We start from the raw sequence: 23,469 nt of genomic DNA on the forward strand, positions 1-23,469 counted from the left end.
TTTGGTCGTCTAATGCATTAATGACAATGCAAGTGAATTTTTTAACTTTTTCTGATTCCAATTAATGCCTCAGCTTAAGAAGCATGTTACATTCACTCAACATAAGCATATCCTAAAAGGAAAGCAAAACCATGGTTACAAACTTTTCCTCCTAATTTCAACATTTATCAAGTATGTGTTATATAAACAGCACAATGTAAACAAACCAAGTGAAATTCTAAGCCGAAGTTCATTCAGCTCCTTTGCCCAGCAAACTTTGCAGCTTCTGCTTCCACTGCTATGAGGATTCAGCACTAAAATGAGTCATACAAAAATACTGAGTGAAATTACATTGCACTCTTTCATTTGCCTTCCCGATAATATTACTAGGTGTAAGTACAATTTATAGATATGTTTTGCAAGGGGATCATCTATACATCCATGTCAATTCTCCTATGGCAATATTCTTTTCAATTCATGTTCCTGTCCAACAGCTTTGGCCTTGTTGTATACAGACTCAAAAACCTCAGTGCACAAATTTGAAAATCCCACAATTCCCTGAAAAACATGGGGGAATGACATCTGCAAGTTGTTCAATGTCATCGCCCGTGTTACGCTCACTGCCTTTTCATGTTTAGTCTTCTCTTCTTCGGCCTTCGCTCTCAAAGATTCCACCTTAGCACGCTTCTGGCTGACGGGGTCCTTGGTCCGCATGGTACCAGAGGACTCTGGCATGGAGTATGGACCATATTTGCACTCAAGAGATCGAAGCTGAACAACCTTCTTCTCGAGCTCTTTGAATGCAGAATCTGACCTCTTCTTTTGTTTATGCTCCTCTGTCTGTTGAACTACAATTGCATGAATAACAGTCAACAAGCTTTTAATTCCTTCAGATGCAACCTTGTCCGGTATACGATCAACAGCGAGGTTCCATTCTTCACAGAGGGCATATATCTTTGACTCCTCGGTAGTCCTGCTCAGTGGGGTTCGGCCAAACTGGAAAAGGCTAAGCCTTAGCCAGCCTGTGACGGATTGGATATAATCTCTGTGAGCCTTGAAGAGGTTGCAGAAGGATTGGTGCCATTGCTGTACTTCAACCTCAAGCTGAAGAGTTGACTGCCGATGAATCTCGGAAGTTGGGGTAGTCGATGGTATGGTATTGATGTATTCCAGCTGCTGAACTATGTGCTTTTGAACTTGATGGCATTCATACATGCTCCGCCACATGCACATTAATCTGCCAATGTAGGACACACCAGATTCTGAGTGAGAGTAATAACTCCATAATAATCAAAGGAAAAGAGTAAGATCAAGTTTCTTATATCTATATCTATTTTCTCTGATTCTCAAATCAGATAACAACATGCGAGCATTTTTTTTAACATGGGTAACAATCATCTCAAGAGATCTTATTATCTCATTTGAGAACTAGGTGAAATGGATATTAGAAATTCTATTTAAAATTTTTCCTTAATCAAAATGTTCCACTCTGTAATATAATTTACGTCATTGTGAAATGAATCATCAACCTAATAGGAACAGTGGTACAACATTCTTAATCCTCCAACACACAGTTATTGGCATGGTACTTCTTGTCAAAGTAAAACTAATCAAATAAAATACAAAAATAAATAACATCCCATCTTATTCATATACTACATAATGATAAGGGATTTAGAAGCAATATATGCGATGATTTTAAGTTTGATTAAAAAAGAGACAACGGTACACGCAGTACTTATCATGGTCAAGGATGTTGGGAGAAGCACAAAATAAGACTATGTATTATTACTGATACTGATCCTAGCAGTTGACTTTTCAACCCTCTCCCCTGACTCCATGAGAATTGAGATAAAGAATTTCAATGGCAACAACATGCAATCTCTTCTCAGTGCTTGATAGTTCTACAAGGCCACGCTAGACTCTACAGACTCAAAATCTAGGGATAAAATTGAAATGGACTCTCAAATATACTAAATCAGAAAAAATGAGAAGACTAACCCTTTGACAAGATCAATGAGTTGAGGGCAGAGCTCTATTTCTCTTAATTTGATGATTTCGGAGGAGGTGGTTTCAATGGCCTGCGAGGCAACTATCATCTGTGATTCTAATTTCTCGACCTCTTTCTTCGTCTTTTCCGTCTTCACATAGTCAGCCCTCTTCAACTCAAACTTCCTTAGCTGTGCTGCCTTCTTCTCATGCTCCATCTTTATTATCTTAGCATTCTGCACACAACAATGTGAAGTTAAATCAACAACAACAAAGTCTTGTCCCACTTTTTGGGATCGGATACATGAATCAATCCACACCGTTGCGTCCCCCCCCCCCCCCCCCCCCCCGGGATATTAGGCCGAAATCATCACATAATCAATCAATCTAATATGAAATCAGGACTTCCTCTTCAACTGATTTTAGATCTTATTAGAGAGGTTTTTCTGTTATCAATGTTGCCTTTGACACCAAAAAGGGAAATGCACAAAATAGACTAAAGAGAAGTCCTATTGGATGGGCAGACCCACATCAAGTTTATGCTCCAAAAAAGAGAAATCTTCATCATTTTCATCTACTTTTCTTTTTTCCTTTAATTATTTAAACATCTAAAGAAGCTGACTGAAAATCTATTTTCATACCTTAACCTCTTGGTACAATTTCTTCTCCCATGCATATAACCTCTCCACAGTTGAGCAGTGACCACCACTGCCGCCGCCGCCAACAGTATTACCCCCAAAACCACCCACAGAAAGAGGATTTTCCTCAGCCAACTTGCCAAATCCATTCAGCTTCGGACTCGAACTCCATGTCAACAGCGACGGCCATCCATAACCATACACTTTACCTAGGATCAAATAAACAAACAGCAAGCACAACAAAATACACCCTTCAAAATTCAGAAAAGTTCATTTTTTTTTGTTTTAAGAAAAAGATCAACTTGAACAATCAATGCGAATAATAAATAAGAATAAAAGAAGCCCAATTTTTGTTAAATGCTTGTGATTCTTACTTCCTTTGCTCTGATGAGAAAAACCAGAACTTGGAACTTGAAGCAGCGACGAAACTTGTGAACCAGAATCAGCGGCTCTGAGAAAATACTCATCAAGCTCCTTTATAACTTCAACCAGATCTTTCGTGTTTCTTGAAACCACCATTGCAAGCTCGCTCTGTGTTCCCTTCGAGAACCCACTCACCATCGACGGCGGAGCCGTCACGCTTGCCGCCGCACCACCGCCTCCCCCCGCCATAACCACCACCTCCGACCCCGTCGTGGTGGTTGCCGCCTCCCACTCCTCCTCCGTCGCCGACCTCGAAGACGGCGGCGGAGGCGCCTGTTGCTGCTGATGCATGAACGGCTCCCAGAAATCCCAACCGGAAGTCGGCGGCGGCGGCGGAGGAGGCGGCGGCGGAAGAGGGGATGCAGTCATTGACGTCGTCCAAGTGTCGGAGCTCGGACTCATGGGAGGCGGAGGAGGCGGCATCGGAGCCGGAGCCCGCGGCGGAGGAGAGGGGAGAATAGGCTGAGGGTCCGGCGGAAGGTGGTGGTGGAGATGGTGAAAAACAACGGTTTCAGTTTCGGCGTTTGCGAACTGAAGCAAAGCAGAACCAGTGGCACGAAGCGAACGAATGTACATAACATGCGCAGCGGAAAAAGCGTGTCTTGCTTGAACAAATTGTTTCATGTAACGCTTCCTTGATTTGCAACGTGACACTGTCTCTTCTCTTTCTATCCTCGAATGGCAGCACCCCATCTTCTTCTTCCTCTTCCTTCTTCCCTCAAGAGATCAACTTGCTTCCGCACAAGACTAAAGCTCCTTGCTTTTTCTTTTTTTGCTGTTTAATATAAAAAATGGTATGCAGAAAAGTGTGTCTCAGTGAAGGGTGGTTCTCGTTCTGGAAAAAGCAGCCTCGAAGTGTGGCTCAAAGGCACTTTCTTTTTGGGGTCTAAGCCATTCTTCTTTCACAGTTCAGAGGTAGATATTTTTTTTACTCTGGTTGAAACCAGTTGAATCTAAACTAGCATAGTGTGTTTAATGGAGCAGAGACAAGAAGAGAAAGGGGAAGGGGGAAGAGGTAAAAGGAGTGGTTGGGAATGGTACTTTTGTTTTTGAGGAGGAGGAAGGAGTAGTAAGTACTAAGCAGTAATAGTAGCAGACAGGGACAATGGAGCTTTGGGCAGAGAGCCTGCTCCATAAAGAGTTAAAGACACTAATTTTATTTTCACTAAAGCATCAAAATTAATCCTTAAAAAATTTTAAATTGGATATTTTATTTTTTTTTAAATTTACTATTAACTAGTTTTTGTGATAGATTAACTCACTTTTTAAACAAAAATAATTTATTTTATAATAATATTTATTAAAAATTAAGTTGATTTATATTTTAAAAATATAATAATATAAATTCTTTAAAACTTTTGATGTATTAAAAATATAAAAATTGTATTTTAATAATTTTTAATAAAATATTTTTTTATTATATTTTTAATTTATATTTTTAAAACACAAATTAGTAAAATTTAAAATTAAATTATTTTACAATAAAATTTATTATAAATTTATTTGTCTAATATGTATATCAAACATTTTATTATAAGGGATAAAAAATTAAATTATCTCATAAAAGTAATTCTCAATTATTTTTAAAAAAATATATAATTTATTAACGATAAAATTTTCTTATACAAAATTTATTAGAGATTAATTTAGATATATACTGTTTTATTTTGGTTTTAGAGGATAATGTTAACCAAAGTGTTTAGTACTTTAGTGAGAGACGAGTATGGAAAAAAATGGATATATCAGCCATAAATATTTTTGTTGTATTAAATAACAAGAAATATAGTAAATTGAAATATATTGGAGACTAAATATTTAAATTTAGTTTTAAAAATTTTAAATTGGATAAATATTTATTGTTTAGAAGCTTTTGAGATAAGTTAATTTTTTATAAAAGGAAATTATTTATTTTATAATAATATCTTTTAAAAAATTTAATTATTTTGAAATAAAATTTATTGAGAATTTTATTTAATATATTTATTAAAAATAAAAACTATTTTATTTGACAAAAATAATTTTCAAAATAATAAAAAAAATTATTAAAAAGTCTAGTAAAAAAATGCAAGAAATATATATATTTTTCTCCCACTTTGCTATTATAAATGTTAAAATTCAGTGTACATAACATGAAAGAACATGCATGGTGAGTATAATTTCTTAAGTTTTAATTTTTAGGAGCGTCATATATATGCAGTAATAACCATCAAAAAGTGAATTTAAATAGAATTAAGAATTATTCATCAAAAATAGAATCAGAATTAGGTGTTAATTTGCAACAAACGAATACTCGAAGGTTTATGATCATTGATCTAGATAATTTTTCAATATTTTAAAAAATATCCTTTTAAATATTAAATAAAATTAAATGAGCTTAATTATTGTTTTAAGAACAACATCCTCCCTCATAAGTCATAAGGTAGACCATTTTCTTTCCTATTATAATTGATAGCTAGATATTTGACAAGAAGTATTAGAGTAATATATATTTTAATAAATTTAACCTTTCATAATTCATACGATGATTATTAAATTTTTGTACATCTCTCGGTAGTGTCTTTACTGCTATATTTAAAGGAGAGATTAAGATGGAGAGATAAAAACAAAATACAGAAATAAAAAATTAAAATTAAATTAAATTTTATATTATATTTAATATAAATTATATAGAATTAAGTTATATCTTAATATTATATTTGATTTAAAATAAATATAAATATAAAATAAAAATATTTATTAAAATATTTTTAATTATTAAAAAAATATTGTTAAAATTTTAATTTTTATTTTTGGAATTTTCAATTTTTTATATTTTTATATTTTGAAAATATTAAAAAAATTAAAATTTTATATTTAATAATTAAAATTTTATTTTCAATCTCAAATTACTAAATACAATATTAAATTTTAATATCTTCTAATTTTTAAAACAAACATTACCTCCATGCCTCTCATAAATTTAATAACAAGAAGAGTTAAAAACTCATGAAAAGCATCGTGGTCGGATTGAGTCTGGACAGTGAGTCAGTGATACACTTCAATCTAATTGATCTACGGAAGACAGATTTAGTTTAGCTAATTACTTCGGAGTAATATGTGAAGTTTCAATAAAATTTCATTTTCATCTTTCTTAAAATTCAGCCTTTTCGGTCTTTGTAGAGGAAGGAATATATGTATGTATTAATAAAATAATACAAGAAAAACGTCGAGAATCATCGAATTTAATGTCAACGATTACCAGCGAATTTTGTATTGGATACAAAATAGATTACATTTCTTAAAAATGTTTACCGTCAAATTTTATATTCTGATGCTAAATCCAACGGTAATTAATGACGCGAAATATGATATTATTGGCGCCATAATTACCGGTGAAATTTATCGTCGGATTCTGCTGACAGTAAATCGATTTAATAAAACGCTGTGTTTCACCAATTTACTGTCGGATTAAACTAGTTTAAAATTCAAATGCGAACCCTCTCTCTCTCTCTCTCTCTCTCTCTCTCTCTCTCTCTCCTCGTGCTCCGCCATCGGAGGAGGTGCTGCTAGCGTTACCGTCACCTGCCAGAGCCTCTGGTGTTATCGTTGGGGAGGTTGGGAACGCTGCCGCTGTTTTTGGTAGCCACTGTCATCTGTGTCGCCGTCACTACTGGAAACACCATTGCTCCAGCATTCCGCAGCCACCATCAAAGATAAATTTGGCATAGATTTTTAATTTTATTAAGATTTTTATGTGAGTTTAGGGTTTTTGTTAAATAGTTTATGAAATTATTGATTAAATTAGTGTAATGAAATTTGTGATTAAGGTTTAGTATAGTTTTTTTTTTTTACTATTTTTCTTTTTTTTTGTGACTTTAGGGTTAGGTATTATTTCAAATTGTTGACTAAATAATGGTAATAGAGTTTGTGGTTAGGGTTTGGTTTGTGGTGTTTAGTTTTCTCTTTTTTTTAGTATAGGATTTTGTTATGTATTTTATTATCAAATTATTGATTAAAATAGGGTAATATAATTTTTTATTAGAATTTTTTTATCTTAATTTAACGTAAATATAAATTATAATTAAGTTAATGTAGGTTAAGTAGGGTGAGATTAATAGTGTTTGACTTTGTGTAGTTTGTTTAATTAATTAGTTTCACCTTATAAGTTTAATAAGTTTTTTTTTATTAGGACAATGCTATTTCTCTGAAATTAATTGGATTTCGCTTCTTCTGTATTCTGTGCATCCGTGTTTCAAGTAGATTTTCTATCTCTAACTATAATTAATTGTTTAAACTTTATGTTCGACTTACTTTTCCTATGATAGCGTTCTAGGACGAAAGTAGGAGAAGGTCGCGTAGAGGCGCCTTTTCGAAATCCTTGTTTGTTAGAAAATTGTGGAGTTATAAGGGATTGCGCACTAGAACGGTTAGGATTTGATATGTTATTGAATTTGTGTTTGTTCTAATATATGCTTGCAGTTATTTTCTTTGTAAAAATTGTTATATTTATTTGATGGATGTCTCTGAGTTAAGGGAAAGTTCTACTAAAATTTCGTGCGATTTGTTTTAAAACTTGTTTGGTTTGCAGAAGATTTTAATTATAGGGTATGCTCTGCCGGAAGTTGTAAAAACGTTAATAATTTTGTTTTGTTTGTCGAATTCTAGGGTATGTGATTCAAAATGATTCCAAGTTATCGTCTATGAATGTATGATAGAGATAACAATGGACGGGGCGATTAAAACTTGAATATTTTGAGAGGGTTGAGGCATTTGTTGGGCATGTATTCAACATGGAACCGTTTAGGTCTGAAGGGGTATCTAGGTATTCGTGTGAAAAGTGTTGGCTGACTAAGTGGTTAGGACCTATAGATATAACGCTTTACCTTTATCGTAACGGGTTCAAGGATGGGTATTGGATGTGGATGGAACACGGAGAATTGGACGAACAGGGAATTAACAGGTCTGGCTTGAATTTCAATAAGTCTGACTGTCAACTAATGAGGGTTCGGGTGGAAAGAGAACTAAACATGGAAGACATGATTTGGGAGGCTAACCAAGAGAGATATAACAAGATGGTGTTTGATGCAACAATTGTTACAGAGCAGGAAGAGGCTAAACAAGAGCCTAACTCAGAGATAAAGATATTTTATTATCTGTTAGAATTTGCTACGAGATCGTTGTTTAAAGGAAACGTTCATTCAGAGTTGCCTGCATGTGTTAGAATTATGACTATTAAGTTGAAGTCAAATCATACGCAAGAGTTTTTTATAAGTAGGCCACCCTTTGCAACGAACTAGTACCTATCGGAACCTCTGGTATCCCCCGAAACCACTACGAAGCAAAGAAGCTAGTTTCGAAATTGGGTCTTAATTCGTTGAAAATTGATTGTTGTTTGAATAGGTGTACACTATATTACAAGGGGGATGTAGACCTAACTGAATGCAAAATCTGTAAATCATCGAGGTTATAAGTCAATTGAGAACAGATTGGTAAATGCCGGTTAAAGAGAGTTCCAATGAAATAGATGCACTACTTACTCTTAATCTCTAGGCTAAAACGATTGTATATATGCATTGATGAGTTCGGCCCCTCACATGACCTCGCATAGTAACAACAAGAGAGATGATGGAATCATGATACACTCGTCACATGAAGAAGCCTATAAGCATTTCGATCGGGTCCATCCTACATTTGCGAGCGAGTCGAGAAATGTTAGACTAGTTTTATGCTCTGACGGGTTCACACCGAATTTCAATTTCGGTAACACGTACTCTTGTTGGCCTGTAGTCGTAACACCATATAACATGAGTCCCAAAATATGCATGAAGGACCCGTACATGTTCTTAACTTGCATCATACCTGATCTAAGCAATCCAAATGCCAAAATAGATATCTTTTTGCATCCCTTAGTGGATGAGTTAAAGGACTTGTAGATCTAAGGTGTTGAAACATATGATATTTCGACGAAGACAAACTTCCAACTGCATGCTGCGTACGAGATATTGTCAGGTTGGTCCATTTAAGGTCGTTTGGCATGTCCTATTTGTATAGAAGATACAAAGGCATTTTGGTTGACCGGTAGTGGTAAAAATTTACGGTTTGATTGCTATCGAAGATTACTCGACATGGATCATCCTTTTCGATGTAATAAAGATTCGTTCAAAATAAATGCAATTGAACACCAAGAGACATCCGCGTAGATGAGTGATAGACAAGTTTGGCATCGTATCAGTAGAATCCCAAAAAACATTGAAAATAGGACAGGTTTGAGACCTCCGGAATATGGCAGGGAGCATAATTAGACTAAATAGAGTATATTTTGGGAGTCGACTTATTGGAGAAACAACTTGGTTCGACATTGTCTTGATGTGATGCACATTGAGAAAAACATGTTTGATAATATCATGCACACAGTAATGAATGATGAACGAACAAAGAATAACGATAAGACGCGGTTAGACTTGATGGACATTTGCAGGCAACCAGATCTGAACTTAAGGAGACTTGATAACGGGCGATGGGATAAACCAAATGCGATGTTTGCTATAACAAAAGAATAGAGGCAAAATGTTTGTAGGTGGATTAGAGGATTGAGGTTTTCTAATGGTTATGCCTCTAACCTGAGTAGGTATGCAAACGTGTGATAAGGTAGGCTTGCTGGGTTGAAGAGCCATGATTGTTACGTTTTCATGGAGTCTTTGCTTCTAGTCACGTTCAAAGAACTTCCAACTAACGTCTGGAAATCCCTCACAGCAACAAGACGAGTTCGATGATAATTAGAAAATTACATCGGAAGAAGAGGATGACGAACTAGAGGAAGAAGATGATGAATCTGATTAGGGTTAATGTAAACATAGTTCTGTGGTATGTATTTCTTTAAGAAACTTTGCATATTTGTAATATATATTTCATTGAATGTAAACATAGTTTTGTGAATGTAATATAGTTAGCATTGTTTTAAATATTTCAATTACCATCATTCGGTATTTATATTTTAAATTTTTCGTACTTCACATAAGGTTTGAAATACTATTTTAATCGTTAATTATCAAGACACACAAGAAATAGACAGAAAAAGATAATTTAAAAAAAATAAAAACACAACAGTTGAGATTACCGTCGGAATATTTCGATGGTAACATTAATTATTTTTTAATTTTAAATAATATTTCCCGTCGGTTTTACCATTGTATGAATCCAGTGATAATATGGCAGGAAAATGAATGAAGTGGCGCCAAATGTTACCGTCGGAAGACAGTAGCGTCCACCAAGATCTGCTTTTGTATTCACCATATTCCGTCACTAAATTCAATGGTAATTACCGTCGGACGAAAAAAATCTAACGATAATCATTTACCGACGAGTTTATACCGGTTGATGATTTTCGATAGCAAATTGATTACCATTGAATTTATTTGATGAATTCGACGATAAATTTGAGGATACTCAACGTTTTTCTTATATTGAAAAATTAAAAAATTTCCAAAAAAATTAACACAAAAATAATAAATACAACGCAATATAATCTATAACATAATTTAACTTAGATATAAAGATTTGTAATTTATTGATTAAAAAATCACATAAAGCTAAAATATAATATATAAGATTATTCATATATTATCAATAATCATACTTTTATGTTGATATTGTTAAAATCTCATATTAACAAAAGTATAAAACTAATAATTGCTAGAATTCGAATTTGGATCTTTATTGAAATAGAATAAAGAGTTATATTATAATTTTATATGTCATAGAATTTAGTAAGTCTCTATGATAGGTGATACATGTTTTAAATATTTGTGATACGAAGAGATCAAATATTATTAAAAGTTATTAGTTTATTTTAATGTATTTTGATTTATGTTTATTTAGTTACTAGATTGGACTTTATGTTTATGGGCTTCAGGATTTTCTTTGTTTTAACCCAATAAGAGGTTATAAAGACCTCCTTAACTATTATAATCGTAGATTCAGTAATTAAAGGTTTGAAAACTTCTTTTTGGTTTCGTGAAAAAATCATGGTGTGGACAAGTGGGGTTGAGTGAGTCTTCCCTCTCTTGTTGTATCGGAGAATTCGATAGAAGGTTGTGGAGTCTAATTCGATCTAATTCTCAAACTATGATGTGGACAAGTTAGGTTGAGGAATCTATTTCTTGTTGCGTCAAGGAATTGCGTAAAAAATAGAGTGATTCTCTTTGTATTCAATTTCAATTTATCTTTTATTTTCTATTTTAATTTCAATGTATTTTTCGTATTCAGTTTAAATCCTTATCTTTTTGTTTATATTCTTTCTTCTGTATCAATAGGGATGTAAAAATTGATTCAATCCTTGGGGTTAATTTGTTAAATAGACCAATTTTTTTTAAATGAACATGTAAAAATGAGACATTTAACAGATTCAGCAAAAATATATTACATAAATTAAAACAGAATGACTCATGAAATAAATAAATTGATCTGTTTAACATGTTTAAAATTGTTCTCATAATTTTTTCCTTTCTTTTATATCGTCTTTTGTTTGTTAACAATTTTTTTATTAATTCGACTCAAATATCTCAAATTCTAATTCAATAACTTCATAAATTATTTTATTTATGGAAGTTAAAAACGTGATGTGCAACAATATTGTATCATGGTGAGTAATCCACAAATGTAGAACCGGTGAATTTAGTAACCTGCAAAACGCAAGTTACGTTTTGACTGAGGTGATTTTAAAAAGGCTGCATGCACCACAAAACGCAGCTTCGAAATGTGTCTCTGTGTCCCCTGCATGCCAACACCTCGAAGCTCCAAAACGTAAGATGCGTTTGGCAGGTGCACAGTAAAATGCAACCTGCGTTTGACAGTCTCCCCACCTGCATGTGTGACACGTGGAAAAGAGAGTGGTGGAGCTTGGCTATAAAACCAAAACGCAGGCCATCAGAGTTTCAGTTTCCCTTTCATATTACATACTGTGAGTGAGATTTGAGAGTGAAAGGGTTGGGGTTAAGGGTGAAAGGGAGTAAGTTTGTGACGAGGAAGAATCAGTGAAGATTTGGGGCTTTATTTAGTGAAGAAGGAAAAATGATTCGTAATTTTACTTTACTTAAGGAACACATTATTGAATATTTGAATCATCCTCAATTGGTGAGTAATTTTTTTTAAGTTTACGATAAATAAATATATTTATTTTTAAGTTTTTTATTGATATATTTTGACTAATAAATTTATTATTATTATTGTTGTTGTCGTGCCTATGATATGAATAATAGTTGTATTTTATCATACCGGTAGTCATAAATTATTATTATTATTATTATTATTATTATTATTATTATTATTATTATTATGTTGTTACTGTTATTATAATAATAATTTCTTAAGATAATAATAGTAACAATATTGTTTAGTTATCGTAGTAGTAGTATTATTATTATTATTATTATTATTATTATTATTATTATTATATGATGATGATGATGATGATGATGATGATGATGATGATGATGATGATGATGATGATGATGATGATAGAATATTGTATAATAATTATTATTATTTTCTAATAGTAAATAAATATTTATTATTTTTTAATAATTTATTATCATTTTTTAATAATTTATTATTATTATTTAGAATTTAATAATTATCTTTTTACTTATTGCAGGCTATCAGGAATTTGTTTCCCAGAAAACTCGATACGCTAGATACCTTTAACGAGGTAGCGACAGAGGCACTAGCATTGACTGGGTTTGAACATGTTTCGCGAGTAGGTGAAATGAGAGGTCATGCTGCACTACTAAGTGCCTTGGTGGAACGCTGGAGGCCGGAGACGCACACATTTTATCTTCCGGTCGGTGAAGTGACAGTAACGTTGGAAGATGTGAACTATATTCTTGGTCTCCCGATTAACGGGGAGGCTGTTACCGGTAGATTAGACAGTAGTCACCAGTTTTTGGTAGAGAACTACATTGTCTGTTTTGGTCGGGAGTCCGGTCCATAAGATCACGTGTTGAGGAAGGTTAATATTGCATGGGTTGGGAGGTGCAGAGACACTGAGCCTTGTGACACTTAGGAATCTGTTGAGCGGTATGTTCGGGCGCACATTTTCTGCATGCTCAGAATAGTAGTGTTTCCGGATAAGTCAACCACTTTATTGAACTCGAAGTTTTTACTGCTACTTCGAGATTTCCACCGAATTTCAGGATATAGTTGGGGGGCAGCCAGTTTGGCACACTTATACATATCGTTGTGTTGTGCTTCACGATACAACTGTAAAGAGATGGACGGCCCACTGATACTGCTTTTTGTTTGGACATGGGAGCGTATGCCACTCTTGGCACCTATACCCGCGATCAGCTCAGCAACGTCGGTATTCCACTTGCGCGAAGTATTGTTTTTATTGTTGTTGTTGTTGTTGTTGTTGTTATTAATTTGTTATTCTTATTAATATTATTATTCTATTTTTTGTTAGGTGGAGTCATTGGCATCGACATACACGATATATACGGAGGCCTATTGCGCATTTTAGGCGAGGACTCGACGACATGGGAGTTGACGATGTAAGTTATAACCATTAATGTCCAATGTTTTTATTCAGAAGAATAATTTTTCTAATAGGCCTCTTGGTAACTAATGTGCAGTTTATATGGCGGCCGTATATGGGAGTGTGGGTTTCGGATGTCCTCGCTGGCCAGTTGGTTATGCGCTCCACCCAGTCACGGCTAGTGTCCTTCGAGTGCATAGAATGGCACCCAACAGACCGAGTTAGGCGACAGTTCGGGATGCAATAGCTTCCACCATGTCCGGCGTTCGACCTTGGTCGTGATCATTGCACGTGGTTGACAGGAGCACAGAACCATAACTGGAGAGAGATTTACAGTCAATAGGTTAAGTGGTGGAGATCTGACCGCTATAACACATTGCAGTTAGGCGAGGAGATTATTGACTTTCATCCTCTACCAGTGTACTACGAGTGGTACACACAACAGTATGGGATTCACCTGTGACTATCAGATAGAGTTGCAGGTGAAGAGGCTGGCGCCGATGAACCACAGAATGACAGAAGTAGTCTGTTGCAGTTGATCTTGTATTCAGTGTTGTATTCAAATTTGTATTCAGTGTCATATCTTATATTTAGAAACTTCTGTTCGGTATTATTATTCTGACATATTTAACTTTGTTCTCGTATAACTCTGTTTGGCTCGAAATGTTTATTCTCTAAAACATTAAATAACGAGGTTACAAAAAAAGTAACATATAATTGTAAAGTAGATCATAACAAAGTTACATTGAAAAGCTTAACCACTAATGACCTCCAGCGGAGCTTGGACTTGCGCGCTGAGGACATGGCTGCGGCTATGTCCCTCGCGTCCACATATAGTACACCGGCGAGGACCACGCATATTACGCGAATCCATCTCATTCAAGTAGCGGGTTGACTTTGGTCTTCCTTTTGTCGCGCGCCTCAATGTCCAATTGGCGATCACCTTCACTCCTTTGTATTTATCCCACGTAGATGGGTCACCCATCGGAACAAATTTGCCTCTGTACACCTTGCGAATTTCAAACATCTTGTACACATCGTACACGTACACTTGCCAATCAAGACGCTGGTTGGCACAACATGCAAGCGCGTGGCGACATGAAAGTCGCTCGACCTGGAAATGGCCACGGTCGCAGTGTCGTTGTGCAAGGTTAACAGTGTAAATGGTACCATCTTACATTTCGCGAACCTCAAACATCTCGTTGCGCCTGTCGAACCGGTTGACCACAATGTTTCCTTCACGTCGGAAGCTTTTTTCAACTTTCTTCGTTGCAAATTCTGAATATGTGAATCCGTTGCGGAGACATTCATGATCCTCGGTACTCTCCCGAGTGAACAACTCATTCAGCCAATAGAAAGTTGACCGGACAAGGGCAGTCACAGGAAGGTTTCGTGCATCCTTCAGGACAGAATTTATGCACTCTACCAAGTTTGTCGTCATATGTCCCCAACGATGACCACCATCGAATGCCAACACCCATCTCTCAACACCGATCTCATCGCACCATTGAGTATATGCCTCACCCCGCTCTTTAAGCCTTTGGTAGTTTTTGTTGTACTCCTACTCCGTCATAGAATAGCCTGTTGAACAAACCATTTAATCATAAGCAGATGCCACAAATTTAGTACGAATAGAACCATAACAGCGAGTTGAAATACCTGTGTTCACCACGAGTTTATGCAAATATGGAGTCTTGAACCTCCTTAAGAAGTTGGATCCGATATGCCTAATGCAGTACATGTGCCACGCCCTTGGTGGTAACTATGCACCGTTACTGCGAGCTATTGCAGCATCGATGGAGGTATGGAGGTCAGAAATAATACCCACACCATCAATGGTAACAACATATCTTCGCAAATTGGTTAGGAAAAACTCCCATGCATCTGCTGTCTCGCCCTCGACAATCACAAATGCAATAGGCAGAATGTTTTGATTCCCATATTGTTCAACCACTACCAGAAGTGCACCTTTATATTTTCCATACAGGTGCGTGCCATCAACCTGCACTAGTGGCTTGCAGTGTCTGAATGCTACAATACACGGATAGAAGCTCCAAAAAACGTGGTGCAGAACTCTTACACCTTGAACCTCCTCACTCTCACGGTAAACGGGGAGCGTTTTAATTTGAACATGAGACCTTGGCATCTTCACTGTCATTGCTTTCAACTATACTGACAGAGTCTGGTAAGAAACTTCCCAATCACTGAAAACTTTTGCGACAGCTTTCTGCTTTGCCAACCAAGCCTTGCGGTAACTCACAGTGTAGTTGAACATGCCTTAAACTTCTGCAATAACAGACTTCACCTTTATCGAGGGGTCTGCTTCGACCAATAGCCTAATGACATCTGCAATTGTGTCTGAGTCCAACTTGGCATGATCTTGTGAAATCGTGCCCATGGTATACGTGTGCTTGCCATTGTATTTCCTGATCTCCCAACAAGCTTTTTTTTCGAATCAAACTAGCTCAGATAAGCCAGTCGCACCCTGCACCATTCCCCTTGCATTTCGCATAGAATGTCTGCGGCTCAGACTCATACAGTCATACACATTGTAATCAACTCCTCTAGAGATGGTGTAGCTTTTGATTGCAGATATCACCGACTCTCTCGAACCAAATTCCATTCCAACACTAAACTCGCCATCTTCTGCCGCAACGTTGCCTTTACCTACGACATGCGCACCACCATCAGTTAGAAAAGGCAAATAAATTAAGCACTATATGAAACTTGAGTCAATAATCATAACATACCCGTATTCGCATAATCAGGAAATTTCGGGACATGCATGGCTTCGAGATCTAGAGTCCGCATAAAAGACGGAACATCAAACGAATGTTGGCTTACAATGGCATTCACTTCATTTTGCACCGCCGAATTGCCTGCCAAGTCTCTGTCATCGTTTTCATCATCGACTTCATAGTTAGCTTTGAATTCCTCTTCAACATTATTATCTTCTTCCCAATCTATATCCCCGAGCTCATCAACATTGACCTCGTCACCAACCGTGCCCATCCCCGACTGCTGTTCAAACTCAACGTACAGCTCTATCATCGGCACATGAGATCGGGTTTGTTGATAAACATACAACATCTGCTGCATACTGGCATCATCAGTGATGGGCATTATTTGAAACTGTATTAGCCCACCAAATACTTGCACATGACTTCTGTATAAAAGATTGCTTACCCTTTTCAAAATGTGACTTTGATTATTATTACAAAGACCATTTTATAACTCGACAAAACTCATGGTACATGGAATAGCAAATGACAACAGACATTCACAAACAAAAGTCACTCCTTCATGTGTGTTTGTTATAACCTCACCGTTATAATATACTCTCAAATTCGCAACACCTTTCATAACTTCAGCCTCAACCAACTTTATTTTTTTGACACAGTTATTTGCCAAAAAAGCACCCCACTAAGGACTTTATGCAAGAAAGAGTAAGAGGAGAAGTGAAGATGAAGATGAATGAAACTGGACTTCGTATTTATAGGCAAAGATGTGGATTTAAATATTATTTTGTGTACAAAACTCTACCTGCGTTTTGAAACTTCCAAAAATAAGTTTCTGCCACTTACAAAATACAACCTGTGTTTTGCGGGTTTAAAAATTTTTTTGAATTTTCTGACTACAAAAACGCAACCTGCGTTTAGCCTAAAACAAAATTTTAAAAAAATGAAAAACCCAAAAGGTAAGTTATGTTTGGTGTATTTCAAAATTTAAAAAAAAAAAAACAAGTATAAAACGCAACTTACATTTTATATTTGACCCATAGTAATACAATTTTTTAAATTCCTTCCATTTCATAGTGTTTCACGTTGCTTCTTTTCATAAAAAAAAAAAAAAAACAGCCCAATAACTTATTAGAAACTAGAAAGACAGAAAATGGTCAAAAATTTATATTTTTAGCTCAAAAATTATTTATTTTTAATTATTTAAATTAAAAACTATATATTTAAACCAAAAAAAAATTGGTCTATTTATTAGCCCGATAAATTTTTCTTACATGGGCTAAGCCTCTATTTTGAAGATTTGTATATACTTGATATATAAATGATCTAGATAATTAAATCAACAAATTTAAAAGGGAAACTTAAAGGAATCAATCCTTTTGACATTCTTACTTTGTGAGATGAAAACCTTTGTATTACTCTATCTCTATTTATTCGAGGAGGAGGATCTTTATTCCGATATTGATGGATTTTTGTTTCCGTTTGTATAAATTCTAAACTTACAATTCAAATCGATTCTAATAATTCTTCCATAAGAAAGAATCCTTAAATCATAATTTCATATTAGAAGAAAAAATAGTACTATTAGTATACATATCAACCATTAAGTTATAAACTACTTGTTATTTCAAATTTTCAATTATATATTTTCTACGTATATTTAAATAAAAGAATGAATTAATAAATCCCTTAATAGTTATTAATAATTTAATAGAAACATATAGGTAGAAAATGAAAATATTAAACAATGTGAACAATGGATATATCAGATGTTCAATTCAATAAGTGTGTAAATAGTTATTCTAATATTAAAATTTAAGTGAATAATTTGATATATAGTCTGTTTTTACTTGAGCCAATTTTAAAATTCATTGTTTATAAAAATCATTGTTTACCTAACAAAATTCTAATCTAATACAATACACAAAAATAAGACTTGTAAGGATTGTTTGAAGCGAATCACTGTGAAAGACGATAAAGTTTTCCTGTTAATGCAGCAAAGCAAGTAATAATGAAATTAAAGGGAGAATGAAATGCTTTACTTGCAACGAAAACATACATCAGCATCTTCTTCTTCTTCCTCATCACTTTCTGTTGTTATAAAAACCCGAAAGCTGTCTTCATTTCGATCCATATATACATTGAGAATAATGGCGAAAGAGGGAGTAGCAGTTGACTTCGAGTACGCCAAGCAGATAGACAAGGCGCGTCGAGAACTACGCGCTCTTATCTCCTCCAGGAACTGCGCTCCTCTCATGCTCCGATTAGCGTACGTATTTCATATCACACATGTTTTAGAGATTCTTATGCAGTGAATTTCATATACAGTTAATATTTCATAAAAATTTAGCCAAATTAATTAAATTAATTAATTATTTTTAATTATTAATTTTATGTTAAATTAATTATGCTTAAATTTTTATCTTAAAATTATTTTATTTTATATTTATTAATTATTTTTAAATTAAATATATAATATTAAATATAATAAATTTATAATTTTAAATAAGAAAAATATATGAAACCAACTAATAATCAGTTAAGAATGGAACAACATAATTAATTATAATTAATTTTATTAATTTATAATTTAATTTGTTTGTTAAATTATTATTGACCAATTGGTATTTTTTTACGAAAAACAAACATGAGATAATAAATCCAGTCTTTCACTAAGATTTCGAATAGCTCTCCCGAATTCAAGTTGATTATGTTTCGCCTCTTCCTCGGAGAAAGACGATAAAAAATTTTCAATCATGGTCCTTGCGGATCGGATCATCCATATAATATACAAAAGAAACTCCAGATATTTGATATCTTTCTCTTTGAATGAGATCTCAATTCCACATTCAAAACATGAGAGAAAATATGCTAGTGTTAGGAGAGAATCACGATTCTTTGATTATTCATTAATTGATTCCATATAATTAATTATGTTTTATTAATGCGTAACAGATGAAACATAGAAATCATATCCAAAATCATTCAATTTACAAGAAAAAAAAAACATCCGTGTGCCTATCAGTAGCAACATCCGATTAAAGTTACCGGTGCCTCTTGTTTACCAGTTGGCTGATTCTTGGCTTATATAAAATTGGTTTCCTAGCATTGTTGTTTTAAATATTATATACATATAATTATATATATTAAATTAAATAAAATAATTTTAAATTATTTTTTTAATATTATAGAATTCATATATACCATTCTAATTTTTTTCACTAATCAAATCAAAGAAACAAATTTAGGTACATAATTAATTTTATGTAAAGTTGATAACTAAAAATTATTAAATAATTTGATAAATTTAACTAAATTACTATCTAATGACTTTCCACTATTAATTTCACGTAAAATTAACTATATATGAATTTCTACATTCATGACTAAAGAATTAATTAATGTGCGTAGATGGCACGATGCTGGTACCTATGATGCAAAGACGAGAACAGGAGGTGCCAATGGTTCCATTCGGAATCAACAGGAATTGAATCACCAAGCTAACAGGGGCTTGGAAACAGCTGTTCAATTTTGTGGTAATTCAACCATCATCATCCATTCTCAACTTCTAATCTTTTATTTTTCTTTAATGTAATATCTAGTTATTTACACAAAAAATATTTGTATATAAAAATAATAGTTAAAATTTTTTAAATAAATTAATATATTTAACTAAATCATTTAATATAATTAATATAATATTGGACTATATTTTAACTAACATCTTTACATAAAAATATTTATTTTGGGCAGAGGAAGTGAAGGCCAAATGTCCCAGAGTTTCATATGCAGATCTTTACCAGGTTAGATTGCTATATATTGAAGAAATTTGAGGCTTAATTTACATTTTTTGTATATATAAATATAAATTATGTATGTTTCATTATCAGCTAGCTGGTGTTATTGCGGTAGAGGTAACCGGGGGTCCAACAATTCGCTTTGTTCCTGGGAGAAAGGTATATACTATATACTATATACTATATGAGGCTATAATAATTAATGTTTTTTTTTTTGTTGACTAATTAATGGTTTAATACATGATTTGCTTAATTAATGTCATGTTTTATTTTCATTTACTAGGATTCACTGGAATCTCCACCAGAAGGGCGCCTTCCTGATGCTACAAAGGGTAATCAATTAACTAATATATAAAGTCATATTATAGGGTCTGTTGTATGAGTATGTATTTTATATTTTATGCCATAATAGTGCTGTGTTGAATGTTTTTTACCATAACATGCCAATTGAATTTCCCATCTACTACCTCTGTCTTGTTAATTACTTCTCCATTACCTTAAAATACGTTAGTTTGAGACTCTTAGTATAAAATTAATATTTAGTACACATTAAATTATAAGTAATATTAAGAAATACTTAGCATCAACTTGATATTAAAAAGGAATCATTCTTTTTAAAAATATATTATATACATTAAAATTAATTAATATATTTATATATAAATATATGTATAATTTAATTTATTTTTAAAATATATTTTATATTTTAATATATATTCTACACTAATAATTAATTTTAATATGTAATTGATTTAGGTGTTGTTGGATAATATATAACTTAGCATAAATTTACTGTATTAGTTAATAGGAGATGATTTCTTCATAGACTAATCATCCATAATCTTTAACTAATTTAGTTGTATAAGAGCAATATTATTAATTAGTACAGTAAATTTATGTTGAGTTATACTATCCAATAGATGTACACTTAACATAATTATTTTTAACGAAAATATTTAATAATAAAAAATTAATAAAAAACAGTCAAATTTATTTATTTTAAAATTTATTAATTTTAATAATAATTAATAAATATTAAATAAGATAAATTTTGACTATATTTTTTTATCTCTCTAATATTACTGTATTTTTAAAATATTAATATCATTTTATTTGAAGACAAATATTTCGAACCAGAAAAATAATTCCTAAGAAATTGACTTCACTCGCATCTAATCTAATATAATCTTACCTAACCTCACCATTTTATTTTATATTCTTTGGCGAGCCTATCATATAGACTTATGTTGATTGTTGTTTATGTTCAAAGACCAATATACCTAGTACAACTGGCATCAATTTTTTTAATGTTACAGATCTAAACATATATAGACAATGATTTCATCCAATGCATGTCTGCCACGTACGTACTATATTTGGTTATGCTCCGATCTTGCTTTTTTGTTATCGATCTCACTAGGCACTCAATAAGTGCTACACTTCATATTAATTAATAATTATTTATTTTTTTTAAATATAAAATTAATAATTATTAATTATAATTAATTATAATTAATTAAATAAAAATTGTTTATCTATATTTTTTGTTTCGTTATTAACTCTGCTCTTGTTAATTGCTATACAATAATACTCCAGAACTTTTTTAAGGAAAAAAATGAATTCAATTTTACCCTATCGGGTAAAAGATTGTGCGTTTTTTTTCCCCTGGAATGCTAATATGATTTTTATTGGCAAGGCAATATCACAGTATAAAACAAAAATAATTTAGCCATTGAGTAATAATAGGTATCTGTTTCTACTTGACCATGTATGTCCAAATATTTACAACAATAATTATAGAAAAAAATATAATCATTGATATATATACCAAAAAATAAATTTCAGATGCACAGCATTTAAGGGATGTCTTTTATCGCATGGGTCTCACTGATAAAGACATAGTGGCTTTATCCGGAGGCCATACATTGGTAAGATCCAGAGCTATTCATATAGAATATATATTTAAATAAAAACTGTTATTTGTACGTGGAAATTAGTCACTAAAATTAATTATTAATATATTTATGTATAAATATATTTGATTTAATTTATTTTTAATATATATATATATTTTATACTAATAATTGATTTTAATATATACGTAACATAATCATATATAAATAGGACTTTAAGAAATTTTCAAATGTTTTCGTCCGAAAAAAATTTTGTTACATTAAAATTTTTGAATTTTATAAAAATAAAACATAAATTTATATTTTAATCTAACTGATTATTTTTATCTAAACAAATAAATCTAATGTGACAAAAAGGCTTACATGTTATAAAATTTAGAGATTTCAATTTTTTTAGAAAAAAAATGTTAAATGTGAAATTTCTTAAGGACCTATTTCCATATATATATATATATATATATATATATATATATATATATATATATATATATATATTATAGTTGAATAATTAAAGGAGACATTATTTAACCTCAACTTCATTGTGTTATTGATTGATAAGGGTAAAGCGCATAAAGAACGCTCAGGCTTTGAAGGCCAATGGACAGAGAACCATTTGAAGTTTGATAACTCCTATTTTGTGTAATAACTATTTGCCATAATCTTTCATCTTGAATTGTTTAATCAATTAACCATGTATAATTGCTTTACATTGAAATCTCATCATCTCATAGAAATTGTTAAAACTAACAAACAGAGAGCTAATGGATTCAAAAGATTCATTCAAGCTTCCAACAGACAAGGTTCTAGTTGAGGATCCTGAGTTCCGCAAGTATGTAGTGCGCTACAAAAATGTAAGCTCACACAGTTAATTACTCTAATTAATTAGTAGTTGGAAACATTAATTTAAAACAGTTTATACAATTGTAATACTAGTTATTTTTGCTGTCATAGTTGATACGTAATTGAATGCACGTGTAAAATTATTTTATTACAGTTTGATGAGTAATTAATGATTTTAACTAACATTGTTGTTAGGATGAGGATGCTTTTTTCGCAGATTATGCAGAGTCACACAAGAAGCTCTCAGAGCTGGGGTTCAATCCAAATCGTGTTTCAGATAGCCGTATAGTCCATGGAGTTATAGGGTTTCTAGTTGCCTCAACTGTGATCGTGATGGGTTACTTAATTGAAATCAACAGAAAAAGCAAGTGATTATGTTGTCTTATTATTGTCTTTCTTTCCAGAAATATATGCTGATATTATATTAACACTCGTGTCATTTGTGAATTTCGCAATTTCAATTGTATGTGGGGGACCTTGTATTCATAATACAATCATAGTTTATTCTTTCAATCCATATCCATAAGCAACTGGCCTATTAGCTCAGTTGGTTAGAGCGTCGTGCTAATAACGCGAAGGTCGCAGGTTCGAGACCTGCATGGGCCATTTTGTTCTTTTGCTTTTTCATTTGCTCCGTTTTTG

General features: G+C 32.9%; 2 protein-coding genes and 1 non-coding gene across 3 annotated transcripts; 2 read left to right on the forward strand and 1 right to left on the reverse strand.

The window, feature by feature from the left end:
• Positions 1 to 9: 9 nt before the first annotated feature.
• LOC130980241 (protein ALTERED PHOSPHATE STARVATION RESPONSE 1) lies at positions 10 to 4,117 on the reverse strand. The gene is made up of 4 exons (XM_057903909.1): positions 2,981 to 4,117; positions 2,610 to 2,815; positions 1,981 to 2,204; positions 10 to 1,216 (listed from the first exon to the last, which is right to left on the reverse strand). Exons 1-4 carry the CDS (start codon positions 3,720 to 3,722, stop codon positions 433 to 435), a joined length of 1,956 nt encoding a protein of 651 aa, XP_057759892.1. The 5' UTR covers positions 3,723 to 4,117; the 3' UTR covers positions 10 to 432.
• A 14,310-nt stretch (positions 4,118 to 18,427) lies between these two features.
• Positions 18,428 to 23,352, forward strand: LOC130982155 (L-ascorbate peroxidase 3-like). The gene is made up of 9 exons (XM_057906030.1): positions 18,428 to 18,546; positions 19,689 to 19,813; positions 20,031 to 20,080; positions 20,168 to 20,233; positions 20,358 to 20,406; positions 21,920 to 22,002; positions 22,547 to 22,626; positions 22,742 to 22,838; positions 23,023 to 23,352. The coding sequence occupies exons 1-9, from the start codon at positions 18,428 to 18,430 to the stop codon at positions 23,197 to 23,199; spliced, it is 846 nt and encodes a 281-aa protein (XP_057762013.1). The 3' UTR covers positions 23,200 to 23,352.
• Positions 23,353 to 23,359: 7 nt separating this feature from the next.
• On the forward strand, positions 23,360 to 23,433 carry TRNAI-AAU (transfer RNA isoleucine (anticodon AAU)). Its single transcript has one exon. It is a non-coding gene; the product is annotated as a tRNA-Ile (tRNA).
• The last annotated feature ends 36 nt before the right edge of the window (positions 23,434 to 23,469 follow it).

Source organism: Arachis stenosperma, chromosome 5 (assembly GCF_014773155.1).
Source record: "Arachis stenosperma cultivar V10309 chromosome 5, arast.V10309.gnm1.PFL2, whole genome shotgun sequence".
Classification (NCBI taxonomy): domain Eukaryota; kingdom Viridiplantae; phylum Streptophyta; class Magnoliopsida; order Fabales; family Fabaceae; genus Arachis; species Arachis stenosperma.